Source organism: Anticarsia gemmatalis, chromosome 3, assembly GCF_050436995.1.
Source record: "Anticarsia gemmatalis isolate Benzon Research Colony breed Stoneville strain chromosome 3, ilAntGemm2 primary, whole genome shotgun sequence".
NCBI classification, from domain to species: domain Eukaryota; kingdom Metazoa; phylum Arthropoda; class Insecta; order Lepidoptera; family Erebidae; genus Anticarsia; species Anticarsia gemmatalis.
The window spans coordinates 12,852,325-12,875,296 of record NC_134747.1 but is presented as its reverse complement, the minus strand read 5'-3'; the positions used below and the strand labels follow the sequence as shown (position 1 = coordinate 12,875,296).

General features: G+C 38.1%; 1 protein-coding gene across 3 annotated transcripts in view; it reads right to left on the bottom strand.

Moving 5' to 3' along the window:
- The window catches only part of LOC142987693 (uncharacterized), a 44,764-nt gene extending 22,779 nt beyond the window's left edge, over positions 1-21,985 (bottom strand). The window contains exons 1-3 of one of the 3 annotated variants that reach the window (XM_076136640.1): positions 19,968-21,985; positions 19,665-19,870; positions 19,423-19,582 (exon numbers count right to left, since the gene is read on the bottom strand). In XM_076136640.1, the coding sequence (XP_075992755.1) occupies positions 20,126-21,592 (1,467 nt within the window). In that variant the 5' untranslated portion in view covers positions 21,593-21,985 and the 3' untranslated portion in view covers positions 19,423-19,582; positions 19,665-19,870; positions 19,968-20,125. Of the gene's footprint in view, positions 1-19,422; positions 19,871-19,967 lie in introns of those variants that run through there. The other 2 variants (XM_076136641.1, XM_076136639.1) reach the window with 2 other exon arrangements.
- Between the last annotated feature and the right edge of the window lie 987 nt (positions 21,986-22,972).

Here is a 22,972-nt window from a genome sequence, read left to right as displayed (position 1 = left end):
TTAAATTTGTGTCTGTCTGTAATGCTTCTTCAGTTAAACTATAACATTAAATAAAACACATACATGTAAGAGTGTTAATTAAATTAAAAAAGGCTAAACCAATTTTGTTAAAATTTTACTGGATACGTAAGACATAAGTTTTTTCGAGGCAGTACAGCGCCTGTATTTTTGTTGTCTTCAGCTCTTATATGCTTAGTTTCAACAACAATTTAGTTGGTCAACAATAAAAGGCATCATCTATAATTTCTAAAACAACATAACTGTGGTTAAATACACATTATAATATGTATTTCTACATTACGGTTAGCCAATAACTAATATAATGGCTATTTTGAACTGAAAACTTATCTGGCATAGATAAAGAGGTTAAGTTATGAGTTTTTTCACGAAAGATTACATTTTATTACAATACATACTCTTTATTACAATACAGGAATTAATGTGAACCAAGCATTTTACCTTGGAATGCCTGATGTTTCGACGCAGGTTAGGTACACTCGCCGTGGTCGCAGATTGACTCAGCCGGAAGTCATCATATTCTTTAACACGCATCGCTAACATTTACAAATACTTTAAATATTATGACAATAGCAAACAAATTTAAATAGTTTTGTTTTAATTTGAAATTAACCAAATATCTACAAAAATAGCTGAAATAACCGATCACAAGATTTCGATTTAAAATTTTCAAAAAGTAAATTCAAAATGGCAAGTGGCAGGTAACAGAAAAAAAATCTAAATAAAAAACTCTAAAAATAATCCTTTACTTAACCCTTTAAAAACAGCTACAAAAACCCGTAAGCGTCGTCAAAACACGGGTCTTTTTAAAACTTTAATATTTCAACATAGTGCAGTCTCAAAGGGTAGTAACAAAATCCTGTTAGCCTTAATGAACAAACTTAGTGTCTCAAATTAGACACTTCTCGTCTTACTGCAAGTCGTGTTAATAATGCCTTTGAATTTTCTATTCGTTTTGTTACTTTGTGAAACGTTTGGATGACACGTACGTTTTTGTGAAGGACGATGTTATGTTAGTATTTGTGTAGTTCATTTGAAGGTACCAAGGTACAAGTACCTATCTTGTGCGTTTCTTATGAATATAAATAGGCTACTTTTGGTAATTACTGGAAACTTTAAATAAAGAAAAACGCACTCCAGAGAAAAGGTTAATGCCGAAATATTTTTTAAATCTTTGTTTATATAGCTTAAACAGACAATTTGAAGTCTATTATTTATAAAAACTGATTTTTCAATAAATTTCTCATTACTTTTGCCGATCGATTGACATGCAAAGTGCTCACAAATATATTTTTTTAGTCATAGTCTATCTGTGACACAAGAATCAACCACCAACTTTTAAACTTTTGCGTAATACGAACGTGACACAACAGAAAGTTAACGGAGCGCCTAAACTAATATTGAAATAAAAAACCTCGTTCAAAGCTAAGATGTTTGCCCGCGTTTCTTTAAGTCTGCGTCCATATTACGACGTTTGGGTGTAACATGACTTCGTGATCGAGTCATACCCACGATTCAGTATTGAAAAAAGATAATGCTTCACCTTTGTCTTAATTCACACATAAGGACTAAAGACAGTCTAGCCTTAAACCGCTATGCAGTGCAAACATTTTCATTTTTAACGCACTTTCTTACAGCCAATAATATGGTCTGTTACCACGCAAATAACTGTATAACTGTCAAGCTTCTGCAAATAACTGTCAAGCTTCTGGATTGGAGAGGACTCGGCATCAACGTCAATGGCGAGTATTTGACTCACCTTCGATTTGCCGACGATATCGTAGTCATGGCTGAGACCATGGAAGACCTAGGCGCAATGCTCGATGACCTCAGTAGCGTATCCCAACAAGTGGGTCTCAAAATGAACATGGACAAGACAAAAATCATGTCGAACCACCATGTCAGACCCACCCCTGTCAAGATCGGCGACGCTACACTCGAAGTTGTTGACGATTACGTCTACCTAGGACAAACTGTCCAGTTAGGTAGGTCCAACTTCGAGAAAGAGGTCACTCGTCGAATCCAACTCGGCTGGGCAGCGTTCGGGAGGCTCCGACACATCTTCTCGTCCGAATTACCGCAGTGTCTCAAGACGAAAGTCTTTGACCAGTGTGTGTTGCCAGTGATGACCTATGGCGGTGAAACGTGGTCGCTCACTATGGGCCTTATCAGAAGGCTCAAAGTCACCCAGAGGGCAATGGAGAGGGCTATGCTCGGAGTTTCCCTGCGAGATCGAATCAGAAATGAGGAGATCCGCAGGAGAACCAAAGTAACCGATATAGCCCTAAGAGTTGCGAACCTCAAGTGGCAGTGGGCAGGGCACATAGCTCGCAGAACCGACGGCCGTTGGGGCAGAAAGGTTCTTGAGTGGCGACCACGAACCGGGAAACGTAGTGTTGGCAGGCCCCCCACAAGATGGACCGACGACCTGGTAAGGGTTGCCGGAGTCCGATGGATGAGGGCGGCCCAGGACCGGTCCTATTGGCGCTCGATGGGGGAGGCCTTTGTCCAGCAGTGGACGATTCCCGGCTGAGATGATGATGATGATGACCACGCAAATATTGACATATTTCGACGATTGGTGTTAAATCTAAATCTGTTTAGAGGCTAATATTATTATGTGTTTGTGTCACAAACAATTGTCATGATATTGTAACCAATGTCTGAGCGCCCAAGAAAAAACGCCACAATAAGTAGGTATATTTTATCTGGCAAGTGGGGAGATGCCTGTTCTCTCCGCGGCTACGAATTAAATAACGTTCTTTGACTCCAATCGTTCAAATTAAATTATCGGACATTGTGGAGTCTTGATATGGATACAGCTTAAAAAGTGCTTAACTATCAAACACGTGCTGTATTGGAGCACATTGCTTCATCATTGAGACGTCGTTGAGAATATGTTAATAAAGAGTGGGCAATCGACGTTTCGGACCATTTGAATGACAATGACTTAACCAAATAACTGTAGTCATTAATTGCAGTTGATGAAACTAAACACTGTGAGAGGAGCTTGAATGAAAAATGTATGTGGTCAAACCACATAAATGTTTACTGAGTGTTGACCTCAAAGCAAAATCAATTTTGAATATATTTTTTCAACACCGTAGAAGGTCTTGGTTTTTGCCACATAATCATTTTGATCTATCCTGTTTAACCAATAGGTTATCCAAAAATAAGTCTGATCTAATTTTTGTAGAACACTTATACAAATACTTATTTTGTTAGTAGATCGATAGATAGATAGATAGGTAGAATCTCTTCACCCAAAAAATACATACCAACATGATAGAGCCACATTATCTAAGAAAGAAATATAGCAATTATCTCCGTAAGAAAGCGATTGAAAAATCACATCCAACTAATTTGAATGCTCTTCAAGAGCTCTTTAAACAAAACCTAGAATTTTCTAACTCAATTAACTTGAAATAAAAGGTTTAGAAATAAAATATCAAAGAAATCCAATTTAAGAACGCTGTCTGAATAAATCTGTTTAAACAATTTCTTATTATCAGTCGTGTTCTAGTTTTTATATAAAAAACTAACAGCTCGGCAAGTTTTTTAATCTGAGTGATTGAATACGTGAAAAGGTCAGGAGGACTGTGTTCTGGATAGAACAAATAAAAGCCGCGGGGTTCCAGCCTAAATGTTATTAACTAAATAAAGAATGTGTACCACTGAAATATATATTTTTAGGTTTAGATCTAGTATAAACGCTGTATATTGTATAGTATAGGTACGCGATTCGTTTTAATGTGAGAAAAATGCACTTGAACTAATGAACATGACGTGTATTAATTATGTTTACAGCATTTTCTTCATTAAAAAAATACTTAACGCTTCTAATTAGATACTTAATATAAATTATATAGTATTTTAGTAGATAAATATCTAAAAAAAAGCGCTTGAAACCATTTGTAGGTTTGCTTAGCCAAAAGAGTTTTATTAACTTCTCGTTTACTGGTTTAATTTACTTTTCAGTCTTCATCACAACATTTCAACATCGCTTCAAAGTTTGATAGTATAGCTTTCAGTGGAACTTTTTTTGATAAATTTTGCAGTGTGTGAAAATAGAATTTCCAAATTTACACGAGTAGACTCAAGTTTACACCTTTATAATTTATATCAACTTAATTTTATGAATCCCTACAGAATTAAACGATCTTCAAGTAAAGTAAGCAGACTTTTATTTAATGTTACGCTTGATGTTAGTTTTTTTAGGCATACTTGTTTAATATTCTTTATAATATGTTCTGTTTAAGACAAGGTTCAGAGAGTATGGAGTCTTCGATCAATATTTTTTATAATTTTATTTAAAGACTGCCATTTAAAATAAGTTTAAAATTATCTCAAAAAATTATAAGGTCTTGAATGTAGAGGTAGTTAGTGTGTGCGTATGAGATGTTGATAACGAGGTCTTAAGTGGTTTAGGTCGCCACGCCGATACCACTGCAACGGGAGGTCGTGGGTTCGATTCCCACACGGGACAATTATTTGTGCGATCCACAAATAATTGTTTCGGGTCTGGTTGTGCTTTGTGTCCGTTGTTTGTATGTTTGTAAAAGTCCCCGCGACACAAGAGCAATTCTTAGTGCGGGAGTTGTTTTTAAAAAAAGAAAAAGAAAGAAAGAAATAATTTTTGTTTACGTTTAAGGGATGATATTTCGTTGTATATTATAGTTATATAACTCATTAAAAAATATATCTGAAAGGCTAAAAGCCTTTTAGCTTCTGAAACAGCTTTGAAACTAGCTAGACCAATAATAACTCTTTATGTATATAGATCAGGGTCAAAAATAAATCCTGTAACTCGTAAGTAAGCAATTTTTGATGAAAATATTCTTAAAACATACTCTTGTATATTTCTAGAGGCTTATAAACTAAGAATCTGTATCGATTCTTTCTATTAGTATGCGTAGCCCGTAGTTTAAGACTTACAAAGCTATCGTAAACGTTCACTTAGCGTTTGAATTCTTTTCAAGTATTTATTCGTGTATTGAAAACAAACCACTGATATTACTTTCTATTTTCAGTATGTTTCTTTGAAGTATTGAAGGAAAATTATTATAATCTATTATTAGGTACTGTCGGTAAAATAAACACTGAGATAAAAATTTAGTCTTTTTTGAAGAGCATGAAGTGTGCTTTTGGTTTATTTTAATTTCAGTTGTAGTTATAAATAAAATAACCTAATATAAGTATAAAACTTCATATCTATAACCCGACAACTTAGTACAGAGGCTAGGCGTGGACAATTTATCTATATTATAACTGTAATAAAAGTATTCCGTCCCGAACCTTGCCTATAAGGCTCTCTACAAAGTTGTTGGATTACAGTCAGAATCGATTATTTTGTAACTTCTTTGTAGTAAAAGTAAGTTTGTCTGTAGTATATTATGTGGCAATTGACATGAAAAACGCTTTCATACAAACATATTCTGTATCTACACAATATGCAAATACCTATACTTTATGCTCCGTCCATTTTTTCTAAGGTTTGATCTCCATTCTCTTTGAGTTTACCAAACAGTTGGGCACTCCACGTGGTCAAATATTTGAGCTTTACTTAACACAAACACTGACTTAAAGACACGGTTAGCGGTTTGTTAGGGACAGGTATTGTCAACATTTTTTTTATTTTTTTTATGGTATAATTATTTTGATGGAGAACAAGAAACTTATAGTTAATTCTTTAGTCCTCCATCATGAGGTTCCAAATTCGATGTCATGGTCTCCTGTTTCACTTTCATAGTAAAAAACAGAACTGATTTAAACTGAAGTTTGGTCAAGGGGCTGGCTAGTCTATTCTTAGTAACTTACATTATTACATATTGTATTATGTCAAGTGTGTTTGTTTATCCCTCATTCATATCAACATAAACGATTCGATTATGCAGCAACATTTTACAGACCCGTCAAGACCTAGTGATATTAAAACTTAAATATACTAATACTTTCTACAATACGATTGCTTTCACGTCATTATAAATCAATTTGCAAACGTGTAATATAACTTTATTCAACAACTACATACATAATACTCATTCTTTTTGCCGACAGCGCGTAACTTATGTTTTATGTACCAACTTATTTCATATTTCTTATTCAGAGTTTCGCTTGGAAAAAGTAAGCACAATCGTTATAGACTTGTGTATAGAGGTTGTTAAAAGCTCTGCCTGAAGGATTTTTATGGTTTATTTGAAGTGTTTTTGATGATACATAATGCCTTCTTTTTAAAGACTTGTTTTGTTGTTGTGGTGACTTTTACAAAGATACAAATGACGGTTACAAGTTGCAATGAATCCTGAAAGATTGTAATTTGTGGATTGCACGAATATGTGCCGTGTGACCACAAAACAGTCCTACTACTAAGCTACTGCACTGTACAGTACTTCTTAAAGTAAGCTCTATATACTAAATTCTATGTAGCTACTTGTAAATCAAGAAACATTTTTCTTGCTTAGGAATCGAACCCTCAAAACCTGGTGTAGATTGTTAATAGTGACGTTTACGAAGTATATACATAGTCGATCACACATTCCTAAATGACTAAATTGTTATACTATGTATTAATTAATCAATTCAAACTCTAAGATTTATCATCAATTTTATTACTGGTTTGTTTACGATGATATAAAAAGATCATGTTTCGTGAATAATGCAAAAAATATAGGACATCTTCTAAAAATGCTTCATGCAAAATCTTATTATCTCCAACAGTAATCTCGAACACAATACGAACTTAATTCAAAAAGGCATTATAAGATAATTACACTTTTTCCTATCGGCGATCAAGAGCGATTACTTCGTTAAAGATCGTAAAAGGTCGGGACGTGTCGGAACCCTATTACTTCAGTCTTCGAACGTCGAATAGAACCGTTCGGAATGACTTGGAAACTTCTGGCTGCAATTTAAAACAAAGTTTCCAAAATGAAACGCTACGAGACTCTTAATTGAAATAGTTGAATTTTTCGTACCAAGATTTCAACGAGTTTGTTTTTTGGACCACTTTGGAAATGGTGATCTAAATTCGTGTGGAATTCTTTTTTGCATTTTCAATTGACTTCACGTTTTCCGCTTTTTATTTTCAAACTAGCTGACCCGCGCAACTTCGCTTGCGTCACATAAGAGAGAATAGGTCAAAATTTTACCAGTTTTTGTAACATTATTCAATGGTACTCTGCTCCTATGTGTCGTAGCGTGATGATATATAGCCTACAACCTTCCTCGATAAATGGACTATCTAACACTGAAAGAATTTTTCGAATCGGACCAGTAGTTCCTGAGATTAGCGCGTTCAAACAAACAAACAAACAAACAAACTCTTCAGCTTTATAATATTAGTATAGATTATGGTGCGATGCAGTGGACAAAATATGTGTATAGCGCGGACGTTAATTACGTCCACATAGAAGTGGCGTTATACAAGGTCACAGGACTTTTCTTTTTTTATATGGTTAGTGGTCAACCTAGAGTTTAAAGTTGTTCAACCTGCGCGAAAGGCCGTTACCGTGGCTTACGTGTTAGCTTTGCCGTGAAGTTTTATGTGTCTCAATTCTAATACCACTAAACGGTCACCCATCTATGAAATGACCGGACCAAATGTTCATTAAAATGACGACAATGGTATGATACTCATTTTTATTATTTTCCTTATGTTTTGGTGACTTACATCCGCCTTAAGCCTCGTATCCACTAGGCAACATTTGGCGCGCGACACGTGAATCTCAACATGTACGGCAACGCTGCACAACAGCGCGCGACGTTGCCAGCTACCGCGCAACGTGACGCGCGGCTTGTTGTTTGTTTAAAGTGCATCGTTAGTTGAGCATCAATTGTTGTCGATTGGAGACGTGACGCACAACAATGTCCGTAGTGTGGTGTAACGAACGAGTGCTCAAATTAATCGAACTGTACCAAAACTATGAATGTTTTTGTAACAGTATCTCGAAGTCTGTTTTGTTCATTCGGGTAAAATTCTTAAAAGATCCATCAACCACACTGAGATCACTGAATACATTTTCTTTATTTTGTAGGTATTTTCTAACCCACCAACGTGGTTTTCTTCTTTTTGATTTCGATAAAATTATAACCACTGCCGCTGAAATCAACACAAGTTCCTCTGGCGACATGTTGTCGACGACTGAAGAATGTGTGGACAGACAACGTTGTTAAACAAATGTTCCGCGTCAACATTCAACAAGTTGCGAAACATGTTGAGCAAATGTTGCCTAGTGGATACGAGGCTTTACTGTGGCTAGAGTTATTTCAACAAAATAATCATGCTCAGTTAGTTAGTTAGTTATTTAGTTTTTTATGAAAGTAATAAAATATCCGCATGAGAAAGGGTAACAAAATATCCGCATGCCCAAAACATAGCCGCAGTTTTAAACTTAACCTCTAATCCGAAACGACAGAGCGAATAGTTTAAAAGGGTAAAAAATCGTCGAACTACCCGCAAGGTCTGCTAAATATTCTAGAAGGTTTGCGTTACATTCTTTATGTTACTTTATGTGTTGGTGTGTTTTTAGGACGAGCTCGTAGCTAAGTTAGTAGCAGCCGCACGGATCTCTCAGGTTAAGCCACGCTTGCCGAGGTTGATTTGTTGATGGTCGACCATACATACCGATTTCATTGGTATTTCGGAAGTCATGTTAAATTATGGGTCCCGGCTGTCAATTTTAAAGATCTTTGACAGTCATTATCGGCAGTCAGTAGCTTGAAAGTCTGACAACCAGTCTTACGAAAGGGTATCGTGTTATAACCCAGGTAACAGGGTTGTGGAAGTCAGATAAACAGTTGCTTCATGTAAAATGCAGCAAAACACCTGTAGTATTCAGCTGCATGCAGAGGGACTGAAAGCCGACTAAAACATGGTTGGAAGAAAGGTAAGGCTGATGATGAACTGTCGGTGTGACGCTGGCTTTATTCCGAAGTGGTAGAAAAAATGGGCCGAGTTGAGAAATAAATAAAAGTTTGTGGGACGATGACGCGCGCGCGTTTGTTTTAAGAGATGGCTTTTAGAAGTCGACACTTTTTAATAAATGGCTTTAAGATTTAGTACTTTCCAAGAAATCTTTTTTTCACAAAGATAAGTAATGACGATTATAACTAGGTATGAAAGCCGTGCGTTCTACGCTTCCGTGTATTTTAGTACATATCGATAAGTCTGGGTTCGATTTTCGTCAAAGTTAACCTGTTGAAAAGTCTGTTGAAATATTCTCTGTTGTCTTGTTGTAAGCTGGCCACAATACACATTATAATATAAAATAAATATAAGCCACTACTGTCTCACAGCTGACCAAAGGTTTCTTCCCGTTACGTTCCCGTTTCCGTTCAGTTAATCACATATTAAATACTATTTTAATTATACACATTAAAATTATTCAACTAAGTTAATTATCATTCATTTCTGAGAACACTGTTTCCCAGCAGTGGAACAATTTTACCTTAAATAAATTACTTCATATTTAATATTAACATCCAACTTTTATCACATCAAAAATCCTGACCTACAAAAACTAAAGTATAAGCCTTCGGTAATCTCCGGCGACCTTCGTGAAAGTTCGCGATCCCTTTCCCGGTGGAAGTGTTTGGAGGGGCGATAAAAAGTTTGTCCTTTGCATTATGAATACCGACGGTATATACCGGTGCGTGCGTACAATTTGTACGTAGAAAGGTGTAGTGTGATTTGGTCGGGTTATTTTAGTGATGAGGCTTTGGATACGAGAGCTGTTGATTTTTTTTGAGAATTAATGACTTCTGAATGATTAATTTGTGGAGTAACTTTGTCTATCTGCATATAAACAAAGACTTTTAGTACTTTTAAGCAATTTAATTTAATCTTACTTCAATGCCTAGGTACTAGTTGCATGGTTCCAAGCATTATTCTCTACTTCAGCTTTTATAGCGCATTAAAAAAAAGGGTTTTTAATCCCTGATCTACAACTACATCCAAGCTAAATTACGTGAAAATCTGTCGAGCACTTTAGCCGCGGAAGCGTAACACACAAATACATTCATACTTGCGTACACAGATAGAAAACTTTCAACACCTTTAATAGAAAATTAAATGTCAATTACATTTAGTAATTCTGACTAATACGAAACCTAACACCTTTTGAAAGTTAATTTAAAATGAAACTGTACTTAAAATAATAATATAATTCAAACATAATATACGATCAAGACATCTTCATACATTTAAATTAAACAAAAGAGTTATTAAACCATTTTAAAATTAATCAGAAATATTTCTAAAATTACACGTTGAAACATATTTCATCGTTTAAATAATCTCTTAATAAGTTAATTTCGTTTCTATTGTATAATTCATGTTGTTCATGAGAGAGTTATTTTCAGTAATTAAAATGTTTGAAAGACTGACTTCAATTTTGTTTGGATTATAAAGTAGGTGTTTGATATAAATGAAGTTATTTTTAAACTTATCATTTTAGTTCTTAATTAATACTGCTTTTCTGGCATAGTGTATCGACCGTTGCTCATGAAGTATCAGGGTCGATTCCTGGTCCCAAAGTGTCATCAGTTTTTCATGTGTTTGGTATACGGCATAAGGCTCGGCCACATTACGTGGGAGATTTATATTGTAAATAGCGATACGACGTAAAATGCGTTTCTATTAGTTATCGAAAAAATTAGATTATTGAATGAAACCAGTCCGACATAATTATATGCATGTATATGATGCCTCTATGAATGGTCGTGATTTTGTTAGAACAACATATTATCATAATATTATAATGCAACGGGTCTTATACGCGATTGAAAATTTAAAGGTTAGGATACCTTATTTTACGTATAAGACCCGTTGCATTATAATATTATGTGTACTAGTCGCGAGAGTTTAAAAACGTTAAACATATTATCATTATGAATGCTTTCAAGCTTTTTAAACATACATTAAAAATCTTTTATATGCTCCTAAAATACCGTGTAGTCGACCATATAATTTTATATGCGCAAAATTCAAATAAAACCATATTATAACGTTTTTATGGCAATACGTCCGAATCCTTTATGTATATTTGTTTCATACATGTAGTAAAATGTATGAAATAATAGCTCGTAATGTCACATGGGTTTTTCGCGTAAATTTTCATATACGTCTGTTTGACATGGATAGTAAAGCTTTTGTTTATGGTGTGACACCATATTTTATGACCCTACATACTTAAGTTGAAAACAAAACTAAATCTATACTAATATTATAAAAGAAGTTGCGCGGGTCAGCTAGTATTTTAATATATCGAAACGTAGATTTTCCTTTTCAATAAGTGGAATAACATAAAAATATATTAAAATTGAAAGAATGGCCAAGAATCCAACTCTTCTCATTGATTTTAACTTAAAGTCACAAACGGTAACTTTAACACTCATGATAGGTGTACATTTTTGACCTGAATTAATTAATGATTTCACTATAATGTTCTTACATATATGAATGCTTATTACTTGTCACTAAAAGTTACACAAATTTTCATTTAAAGGTCCAATAAAATACAATTTCAAGTTATTCAAATTATAGTCGAAATACAGGAACTGTACCACAAGCCGAACATTTCCGAGTTCACGCGAAGATATCCGAAAGTTGGTGCCCCTAATTAAAGTGACGGAAACAGTGCTAAGAAACTTATTAACTTGAGTTTATCTGTTGATTGTAAAATAGGTATCTTAGTAAGAGTAATATTAGGGGAAGGCTCCTCTAATCCCGCTCAATCTGTAAAATAATAAGTAGCATTATGTTGCTACTACAACTAGACTCGATTTGATTCCCTTGTTGGTGAAAAATATCTTGTCGAATTTTAGGCACCTTCCCATACCCACTTTTTTATTAGAAAAAATTGTCTACTCCAACACTAATAGTCCGTTGCGTGTCGCAGGGACTTTTACAAATACAAACAACGATAACTAAGTACAGCCAGAGCTGAAACTAAACGAACTATTTTATAAAGCGCAAAGTTGTTTCGTCTAGGAACCAAACCCGCTAACATTCAATACACCAATCGCAGCAATTTTAAAACAATAGAAAATAAAACGTCATTATATAAAATTAAATGTAGTGTTTCCTTTTTCACATAGTTTCTATAAGTCGTCATAGTTTTAATGAAATTTCGTCGCGTACTTATAGAGTGATATAGCACGTTTTCATCAAAAGCACTTGGTTGTTCATTGCGATTTATTTTTGTATAGTTAACGGAGTCTACAGTCGGGATTTAAATAAAGTTTGTTGTCAACTCGGATTTCGTGAAGACGGTAGTGTAAATATTGAGCGGGAAGCGAGTCGTGGCACTAGAGGTTATGGTTGCGAGAATTGGTTTTTGGTGGTCATAGGATATTGTCTCAATAATTTTTGTTTCTACTCTTATTTCTTTCTTTTGTGATAATGTGTTTCCGTTTTTCTGCAATAATTTAATTTGAATCCATTTTTTAAAGTTATTTAACATTTTATTATTTCAGCAACTTTTGGATATTTTTTATGCATTTTTGAGTGACCAACCATTTAAAAATCTATCATTTTTGGTACAACAACCGAAGTATTGTGAATATCGTCTAACAATAAGAAAAACGTCCAATGACCATTGTAATATTATTTTAAATTTTAATTACATCTGCCTATTATGCACGGAAAGAATTTCAAAACTGAGTAAGACATCCTAAAAAAACTAGCTGAGTAAAAAACCTGTATTTCATCTCTTGTGCCACGCGGCGTGAGACGCAGCATCCGCGTCTCAGTTCCGGTACAGAAAGCAAGATGTCTGCAATTAAACAGCGGAGATGTGACAGTTTTGTTACACAAACAGCTCAAATATTGCCTTCCTTGTGTACTAGACGTGTAATCTTACAATTATGTACTACCTTACTCTATTTACTAAAGCTTAGAACTTTAGTTTTTGTGGAGAAAGATAATAAAAATAATTTAAGACTTTAGACTATCTTTGTAGTGTATGCCCTTTCTTTGAATTACTTTAGTCGTTAAGCGGTGAAACACACGGTGAATACACAGACATATAATTGCGTATAAGTAATATTGTTCGTTTGAATTAAACATTAAAAGTGAAACATTTTCAATCTTTACTTTTATACTAATCCTAAACTGAAATTATCTATAGTCGGTACTTTCAAGTATCGATAATTTAACATATGAAATGTACTTATAATTTTGTTTCTCCGACACCAGCTAATAAGGTTTTTATAGAAAATTAGCTTACAATATAGTTAGTTGTTTATTGAGATATGATAGTAGAAGAAAACCGTATTACCGTGAAATTCTGCAATTTACAATTTGAACTTAACAGTAATAAAACGATACATGATAATAAAGATATTTGTTGGGATTATATCGCAAAATTGGTAGAATTGCAGGTGCTTATGGCAACTTGCCAATGTTGTATCATCGGATAAAACATAGGTTCTAATTCCAATGTTCCTCTAAATAACTACATCTATTTTCACAATAATAGCTCTTATTTATCAGACTGAAAACAATATTTTTGACAATTGTTTTCATGCATTTGCTATCACATTATCTCACGGATAAATTATCTGACACTTAATTATAATCGGTGAAAAAGCCCTCTATTTTTTCCTTAGCTTGGTTGAGTGCCCCACTGCTGGGCAAAGCTCCTTTTCATCCAAATCACCCGATCGGTGGCCAGTCCCGACCAGTTTTTTTCAAACTGGCCCTCATATTACGAAAAATCTTACATTTCACATAGAAATAAATGCCTCAAAAAATAAGGCTGTTTACACACGATTTTATTGAGCAGGTGTCGAGCGTGGCAGATTGCCAATCGCTCGCCAACTGCGGCCAGCTTTATCATGTTACTGCATCCGTATGTCCAATTGGTTACATATCGATGTGATTATGTTGACATTGTTGTAGATTAGATCGGACATATGGATCATTGTTAGAAAAATAATAGATTTCTGTTGGATAATAATAACAACTGTTTCTGTGTCAAGTCTGTGTGTGCAACAACTTTTTGGCCAGCTTTATGCTGGTCAAGTGGTGTCGGGTTTGGGTACTGGGCCCGAAAAATGTTATTGGTCTTTCCTAATTCATAACAGAAAATTCTCATGAGTAGTCCGTAGTTTGGTAAAGTGCCCTGTATGTGGCAATAAGCTCGGTCCATACTATATTGGACTGATATTGTTAATGGCAAAACGCGGGTGTATTTCATACGACTCTGCCTTGCTTATCCTTCGAGTATAACAGGCGTAAGTAATCGTAAATGTATTTACTCATTTCTAAAAATAAATCTTTCAAGTTCAATTTGTTCGATATATTTATTTGTAAAAGTTTGAACCATCGTTCTTATTTCTACTGTAAAAGAACCATACTTAGAAAATAAAAGCTACTGAGGGTAGACGTAAAAACTCGCGCTACAAAGAGATGACGCTTAGCAGCTGCATCAGTCCGTCCGCGTCCACGACCGGTGTATCTCGGTCGAATCGTCGGGTTACGAATAAGGTACCGTAAACCTTTAAATATAAATCGCGTATATGACCAGATTTGTGTATGTATAGTATAGTTTAAATTTATTGTTCGCGGTTCTTAGTGCAAATAGTGATCGTACAAAATAAGTGATGGATCATTTTTATATTAACGGGGTAAGTTGGCCAAACATATTTATATTGATTTTAGTTCACTATTAAATAAAATACGATAATAATATCATGATGTCACAATTTCGTTGGGATCTATTCGCTATATGATATGTATAATTCAGTCTACAATAACTTTTTCCAATTATCTACGAAAAAAAATGACATAGCATGGGCATTTTGGAAGAACCTTTTACGAATACAAGTTAAATCTATTTGTTTTACCTTCTCGAATATGACTTACTATTAATTAATTTAATAATATTAGTGACGTTGTACTCAAAATCTATTCTTAACCAAGATCACTCACAAATCTCTTCTAAGCTGATAAACCTCAAATTTCATAACACTCATAGCGGCTCATCGTAGTAATATTTCTCGGTCATTTCTCACACAGTCGCCAGTCGCGACAGTCTCAATGATAAATAGTCGCGGATCTTGATGTTATGAACAAGGCTTTAGTGGTATTCGTCTTGTGGAGGAAGGTCACTGACCTTCAAATATAAGCTGATACTGGGTTTATATACTTGAATATAATACGTGAATTTTAGATTGGCGACCAAAATATGGTACTAATTTCGAAGTACTAATTAACATCTTTGCGGTCCCAGCGGTTGGATATACGACTGTCGATCATAGGGTTCTGGGTCCCATTACCGAGTAGGGAAAGTCATTATGGTTTTTTTTAAATTCGAGAAATAGTTTTAGATTATGCGCAAAGCCCAGAATTTAGTAACTTATCCGGTATAGCAATAGTTCCGTTCTCTTATTACAACGAGACTAATATTGTAAACGGCGGAACTTTGCTTGTATTATATGCGCCTCAGCCTACACTTTCGATTATACTATTACAAACGTGATTTCATACATAAAATTTATTATTTCGGGTTAATTTCTATTTTTTAAAAGTCACCTTCATAACAATATTAATTTGGGCCAGTACTTGTCTTTTAAAATGACAACCTGACCTTCTATGATATGGGTACAACGACATAAAGTACCTGTCTAAATGTAGGTGAACCTAGACCCTTCAGGGAAACACGTCCTGCGAGCACACAGACCTAGATTAAACTAAATCCCTAGGCTTACGCCAGTTGTCTGGATAAATATTGTTTAAAAGATTAATGTTTTGACATGACAGGTTTGTTTTATTAAATATTTGTGTAAAATTTTGATGAAAAATGGTCCATTTACTGTTCCACTGCTGGGTTGAGACCTACACATAAGTAAGGAGAATGTGGTTTAACTTTCAGTCGAACACATTGACCACAGATCTTGTATCTGTTGAGAAATTTCCAACGCACTGTGAAATCTGTTGTAATATATAGCCACAATGTATATGCATCGGTTGGCTAGTCTAGTCGAATTTTGACATTTGTTTTTATGCATTTGAAGTAACTGGGTTGTGTAGGTTAGATAGGCAGTCGCTCAATGTAAAACACTGGTACTCAGCTGCATCCGGTGAGACTGGAAGCCGACTCCGACATAGTTTGGAACAATGGCTAAGCTAATATAAAAGTCACTTTATCTATTGGATGGATTACCCGACACTTATCTTTAAGGTAGAACTGTCTTTTAGTATTTTTTTGGGTATGCCATGACTAGCTTTTGTTTGCCTGTGGCAAAAGCAAGTATAACAGACATTACGATAGTGGTATAAGCAGCAGTACAGAGTTATCCGAATATTCATAACTGAATATTTTTTTCCTTGTAAAACTCTTATCAAGGAAAAATTCCCCAAAAATTCCCCGTCTAACCTCCATACATTTGTCCCTAGGTTAGGTTAGGTTAGGTTTCCTGGGCTTTTTCCGCACTTAGCCTCTTAAATGGGCCTTTGTGCGTGTATCTACCCTCTCTCATTGTTGCGTTGATTCACCCTCACTCCAGCCATCCTAGTTCTTCCCAGAACTTCAGTAGCTTTTTCAAGTTGCTGCAGGCTTCCTGGAGTGTTGTTGTCAATATTTTTGTTCGCGCTCGTTGGTCCGCCACGCTGTTGCATTCCACGAGTACATGTTGTGGTGTTTCCTCTGCCTCCATGCATCCTCTGCACAGAGGGCTGTCCGTCACGCCTATTGTACATAGATGTTTGTTTAGGGGACAATGGCCGGTTAGGATTCCTATTACCTTGCGTATTTTGTCCCTTTTTAGACTGATAAGGTTGCGGGCAAGATTCTTAGGTGCCACCGGAACTGCAGCCTTAGTTTGCCTGCAACCTTTGCTGTTGTTCCATTCTTTTAGGTGTTTCGCTTCGGTGTTTCTGTTCAGCCAAGATTTAATTTGTGCTTGGGGGATAGGCAGTAGTGGTTCCGGTCCAAGTACTGTTCCATTTGATCCCCTTTTAGCTAGTTCATCAGCTGCATCGTTTCCCATTGAATTGCTGTGCCCTTTGATCCATTGCAGGGTAACTGTGTTCGTACGTGCAATAGCCTGGAGCGCATTATGGCATTCCAGAACAAGGGCAGATGTTATAACGTTATTTTGTAAGGCTTGTAGCATGGATGCACTGTCCGAGACAATTTTTATTTTAAAGTCTCTGACATCTCTGGCTGCGACTGCTTGTGCTGCCTTAGTGATTCCTATACATTCTGCTTGGAAGATTGTATTTAGTTTGTCTAGGGTGGCTGATATTTTGATATTTAGATCGTTCGAGAAGACGCCGGCTCCTGTACCAAATGCGGTTTTGGATCCGTCAGTGTATATCCTAACTTCGTTGATGCCAGAGTCATCTTTAGATTCCTCTTTGAGTTGGATATTGTATCTTCTGTCAAAAACGTGGTGACATGGCGTTTTATCTGTAGGTGCATCGAGAAGTGGTATTTCCTTCAAGATACATTGCAGAATTTTGGTGTGTGTTGTTTCTGGGTTCTGCTGCCATAGCCCGTTTGCTTTTAGTCTTAAGGCAGCCGCTTGTGCCTCCTCCTGTATAACCAAATCTAAGGGCCTGAGGTTTAGGAGGTACTCAAGTGCATTTGATGGAGTGGTTTTCATGCATCCAGTGGTGGCTACACATGCTAGGCGTTGTGTGCTCTGGAGTTTTGTTTTTACCGTTGTCAGTTGTGTTCTGGGCCACCATACAACTGCTCCGTAGGTGATAGAAGGTCTGATAACTGATGTGTATAGCCAGAGTGTTATGTTTGGGTTGAGACCCCATTTGTTACCAACCATTCTTCTACACTGGCCGAACGCTATGCAGGCCTTCCTAGTTTTTGCTTCAATATGACTCGCCCAATTCAACTTGTTGTCAAGAACCATGCCCAGATATTTCACTTGAGTTGACAGGGTGAGTTTGGTGTTAAATAGTTTTGGTAGTTCGAGGTCCGGTAACTTCCTTTTGTTGGTGAAAAGGATAAGTTCTGTTTTTTTGGGGTTTACTGATAGTTGGTGTTCTTCACACCAGTTTTCTATAATCTGAAAAGCTGAGCGCATTATTTTGCATAGTACGTTTTCAGCTGTCCCATTTATCAGTATTGCTAGGTCATCTGCATATCCAATAGTAGTGTACCCTTTTTTGTTTAGACTAGTTAGGAGGCTATCAACTACTATGTTCCATAGAAGCGGTGAAAGGACGCCTCCCTGGGGGCATCCTCTGACCACTTTTGCTCTTATTGTGGTGTTTGCCACTATCTGTACCGCCCTTTTGCTGACTAGTTCAGTGATCCATCCAGTTAGGACTGGTTCTACTTTAAGTCTTTGTAGGGCATGTTTAATGCTGTTGTGCATGGTTTTGTCAAAGGCTCCTTCTATATCTATGAAGGAGGCTAGTGTTGAGGCTTTGTTTGTAAAGGCCGATTCTATTTTGTGCACAACCTTGTGCAGTGCCGACTCTGTTGATTTGCCTTTCCTATACGCATGTTGTTGGGGATGTAGTGGGTTGTTCTTTAGTACTCCATCCCTTAGGTATATGTCTACTAGTCTTTCCAGTGTTTTTAAAAGGAATGATGTAAGACTGATTGGCCTGAAAGCTTTGGCATGAGTGTAGTCCTCCTTACCTGGTTTGGGGAGGAAAACTACCTTTGCTTCTCTCCACAATTTGGGTATGTATTTGAAAGCTATACAGGCTCTGTAGATTGGTAATAGGTGTTTTATCGTCTCGTCTTTTTGCCATTGTAGTAGCGCCGGGAAAATCATGTCTAGCCCCGCTGATTTGAATGGCTGGAAGCTTTTTATGGCCCATGCCATCCTATCCGCGGTTACTATTTTGTTGGCGATTTCCCAGTCTAGGGTTGTTGGTGTGTTGTGGTGCTCGTCTGACCAATCAAGGCCTGATGTCATCAGACAGCCTGGAAAATGTGTTTCCAGCAGTATTTCACACGTTTCTTTGTCGTTATTTGTGTAGGTGCCGTCTGCTTTCTTAAGAGTGCCCAGAAGATTCGGGTTCCCTTTGGAAAGTATTTTCTTTATTCTTGCGGCTTGGTTTGTCGAGTCTATGTTGCTACAGAAGTTGTGCCAAGATTCCGTTCTTCGAAATCTGATGCGCTTCTTATAGTGTTTTTGTGCAATTTTGTATTTGTCCCAGGCCTCAGTAGTTCTGGTGTTTTTTGCATGGTTAAAAAGTGTCCTGAGACCCTTTCGTAGGCGTTCAAGTTCCGGCCCCCACCATGAACTTTTCCCGGGGTCTTTGGATATTGAAGTGGGGCATGCGGAATGATAGCTATTCAGCATGCTTTTGGTTAAAAGTGCTACGTTTAAATCTATATTATTAGTACTGAGAGTGACGTCAGTTACTGGTCCGTCACTTAGTGCTTTAGTAAGTAAGTTTGTGTACCTTGATATATCTGTTTTTCGGGGGTTGCGATATAGGTCAGGGTCTTTTTGCTTGTGTTGAATTTGAAAGCACACGCGGCGGTGGTCTGCCAGTGATGGCTCGTTTGATACGTGCCAGCCCGCAATCAGATTTGCAGCCGCGTGTGTTGCCAAGGTGATGTCTATAATGGTTTGATACCTTGAGCTTACAAAAGTGGGTTCAGTGCCCCTATTTATAATGTTTAGGTTTGTTTGAAATAGGTATTCGGCTAATGACTCACCTCTTTTGTTGGTATCCTTACTTCCCCACAGAGGATGGTGTGCATTACAGTCTGCAGCGATGATCAGCTCCCAGTCTTGTGTTTCGCAGTGTTGTACAAGTTCGGCCAGTTCTCTTGTTGGAGTTTCGCCGTCGCTCGGCATGTACACTGAGGCTAAGACTAGGGTTGTGTTATTTTCTGTGTGGATTGTCACTGCAGTGAGGTCTCTAGAACAGAATTGGTTTAGTAGCGTGGTTGTTATGGTGTTGGGCATGAAAATGCAGGTTCTCGGTTTGTCGACTGAGGGTTTTACCAGTAACTTACCGCAGATATTGCTTAGACCGCAGATTTTGTTGTTTCTGATCCACGGCTCCTGGATCAGGGCGACGGTCTTGTTGTTAACCTCCAGTGCTCTGCGTAGAGTGGCCGCCGCTATTTGTTTGTGCTGGAGGTTGGTTTGTATAACATTTATGTTTAGGGGACTACGGGCTACGCAGGACGTCATCTTCGTCACTGGTAGTCCCCTTGTTCTGCGGCGGCGGGTCTGTCTCCATCTCGCTCGAACCCTGTTGGGGAGCAGAGGTGGACGGCTCGGGACCGGATGCGGCCCCCTCCGTTGACTCCTCCGTCGCCGTTGGTCTGCTGCTGCTTGTGGCTTGTTCCTCCGAGGTGAAGAACCTGATGTAGCCACTCCCAGACATGTGCGCTACTCGGCGATCACGGTCCAGGATGGCTTGCTTCTGGTCCTCAGGAATTCCAAGGATAAGATGCACTATCTTCTCCTTGGAGTTCACCTCTTGTGGTTTGTCATCCACCGTCATGTCGTAACACTGCCAAGAGTCTACTTTGTACCAGGGGTTCTGGGCACAAAGGACTCTCTGCAGTGTAGCAGCTTCGGTGATGCGGGTGTGGATGAGAAGCCCAGCCTTCAGCTTCTTTTTCATTTCTGACTGCTTTATGACAGTCAGAGTGGTTCCGGGGACTGGTGACGCAATGTTCCCTATTTCTTTGCCCAGCCAGTCGAGAGCATTTGTGTCCTCACACCACATCGCTAAAGCCCCGTCCAGAAGGAAAGGGCGGCCGCGGAAAGATGGAGCATGTACACTCGGAGACGGCGGAGCCAGTACAGCTTGCAGGATGCTATCATCGATAGCTTCCCTCAGCTGATCTGCCTGGCTTTGCGAGAGGTCCCTAGGCGGGACGGTGATAATCGCTACTCGCAGATGCGATTTGTTCGCATCCGCGTAGCTCATCGCCCGCTTCGGTTTCGCGTCGGTTTTCGCGCGTTTGGCTTCCCCTCTGGGAGACTGAGTATCGTCCAGACGAGACCGCTTCGAAGAAGCGCGCTCGTCCGGACCATCCCCAGTCCCAGACTGCTCCTTTTCAGGTGCAGTGGGAGCCGTCGCAGCGTTCCGCCGACCACGAGTTCCTCTCGGTGTCCGTCTCTTACTCGACTTGCTGGGTGGTGGTGGTGGTGGTGGTGCTGGTGGTGCCGTTTTAGGCTCTCCTGAGGTGGAGGGCTGAGGGTCGCGCTGCGTTGCCGCTGCTGCGGTTGCCGTCTCGGCTTGTGTTGCGTTTTTGGGCTGAAGGTGTTCCCTTCTCGCGCGCCTGTTGGGGCGACGGCGTTCCGGTAGTTCCTTCAGCCTTTGTTTGGATTTTGCAGGGGCGGTAGGTTCCCTTTTGCAAGGTCGCTTATGAGCGGCTACCGTCCACTGCGAAGTAGTGTTTATTCCCTTTTCGGGTGACGAGGAGATGGCCTCGGCGAGGCCAGAGAGGTCCAGGCTTCCGCCTGGTTTTGAGCACAGTTTGTCCCCCCCAGAATACGTGGGACGGACCGAGCTAGGCTCGGTGAGGGATTCTCCACTATCAGTGGTACCCTCCTGGGGTAATTTTCTATGCGACTGTGCGTTCATTATATTTGAAGGTTTTTGTTTGGGCGAGATTGGCATAGGATGCCAGAAGAAGAGGGGAGAAAAGAAGAAGAACTCACACTACCCGCCCAAGGTAAGTGTGGTACAATTTTTTGGGGGTATTTGGTGCCCCAAGGCTCTGTGTGCCTGAGTGGATAATGCGCCGCCACGGTTCGGCTATGCGGGATTGGTTTAGGGATAAGTGGGAAAGGAAAAGGTTTGGATATAGAGTATCGGCCAGAGGTTTTTGTTGTGCCAATTACAGAGGGTAATTGGCCAATAACGGGCAGCAACCTCGGGAAGGATAGTCCACTGGCCTTGTTTAGGGGATCTTTGCGACTTGCGCTACTCCCTAAACCATTTGCTAGACCCGGCATCGGACAGATGTCGGGAGTAGGAGAATCATCAAGCATTGTGGTAATGCTTGACCATTCCCCCGCCCTCATTTGTCCCTAACCCCACAAATTAAAATTTAAATCTGGTAACACAGTGACACAGAGAGTGGCGAATAAATAACGTCACTTCCTGTCTGGTTCCAACAACTTCCTGTTTAACTGAATTAAAAGCTTCGCCTCGAGTTATGTCTTGCTAACGAACGTACGGGTTACGGGGCTCCTGTTACGTGTCGTGATGGATATTAGTTGCTATTGATTTTTTAGACTAGAAAAAGATGGATGGACAAAACTGGATATTATTTTTAGAATAAATTAATTTTGGTTCTTCTATTTTAAAAATGTTTTTTTAAGGCTCTGTGTTTGAGTTAACGAATATATGCATTCTTGAATGTCTGCAATTCCGAAGAATAATTGAATGTGTCAACATACTATTCGCATAGGTTTTTTATTCGTGAGTCTCAAGATCAATGACATTATTAACTATCCCATAACTAATTTATTTGTTATCTATCCTATAAAATAAGGTATTTAACGAAATACCGCGTAGTTATTCAGAATTCCAGTCCGTATGGAAAGGCCCAACTACGCTTTACTCAACCTAAAATCAAACCGAAAACTTCATGACCAGCAAGCTTGTACTGACAACTCAATTACTGACTGAATAAACACAAAATCAACACATATCTATTTCCAATCAATCGCTATCACGATACGTAATTAATGAACAACGTAGAGACAAGCCTATCGGTGAAGTTGCTCCTCGCTCTACATTCCTCTTAAACTCCGTTTTAAGTTCCGATACAAACATTATACACGGAACAGCTACATCTCTACTTTGTAGCGACTACGCTCTGCTATGTTTAGAGATTTGATTACGGTTTTTGACTTAGTTTGTGAGTTTCGGTTTTTAGTATTTACGTTTTTTATATGATAATATACACATAAAATCACGCCTTCTACCCATAGGGTAAGGTAAGCAAAGACCAGAGGATGCCACTTATGGAAGGAAAGTTTTTGATGTGTA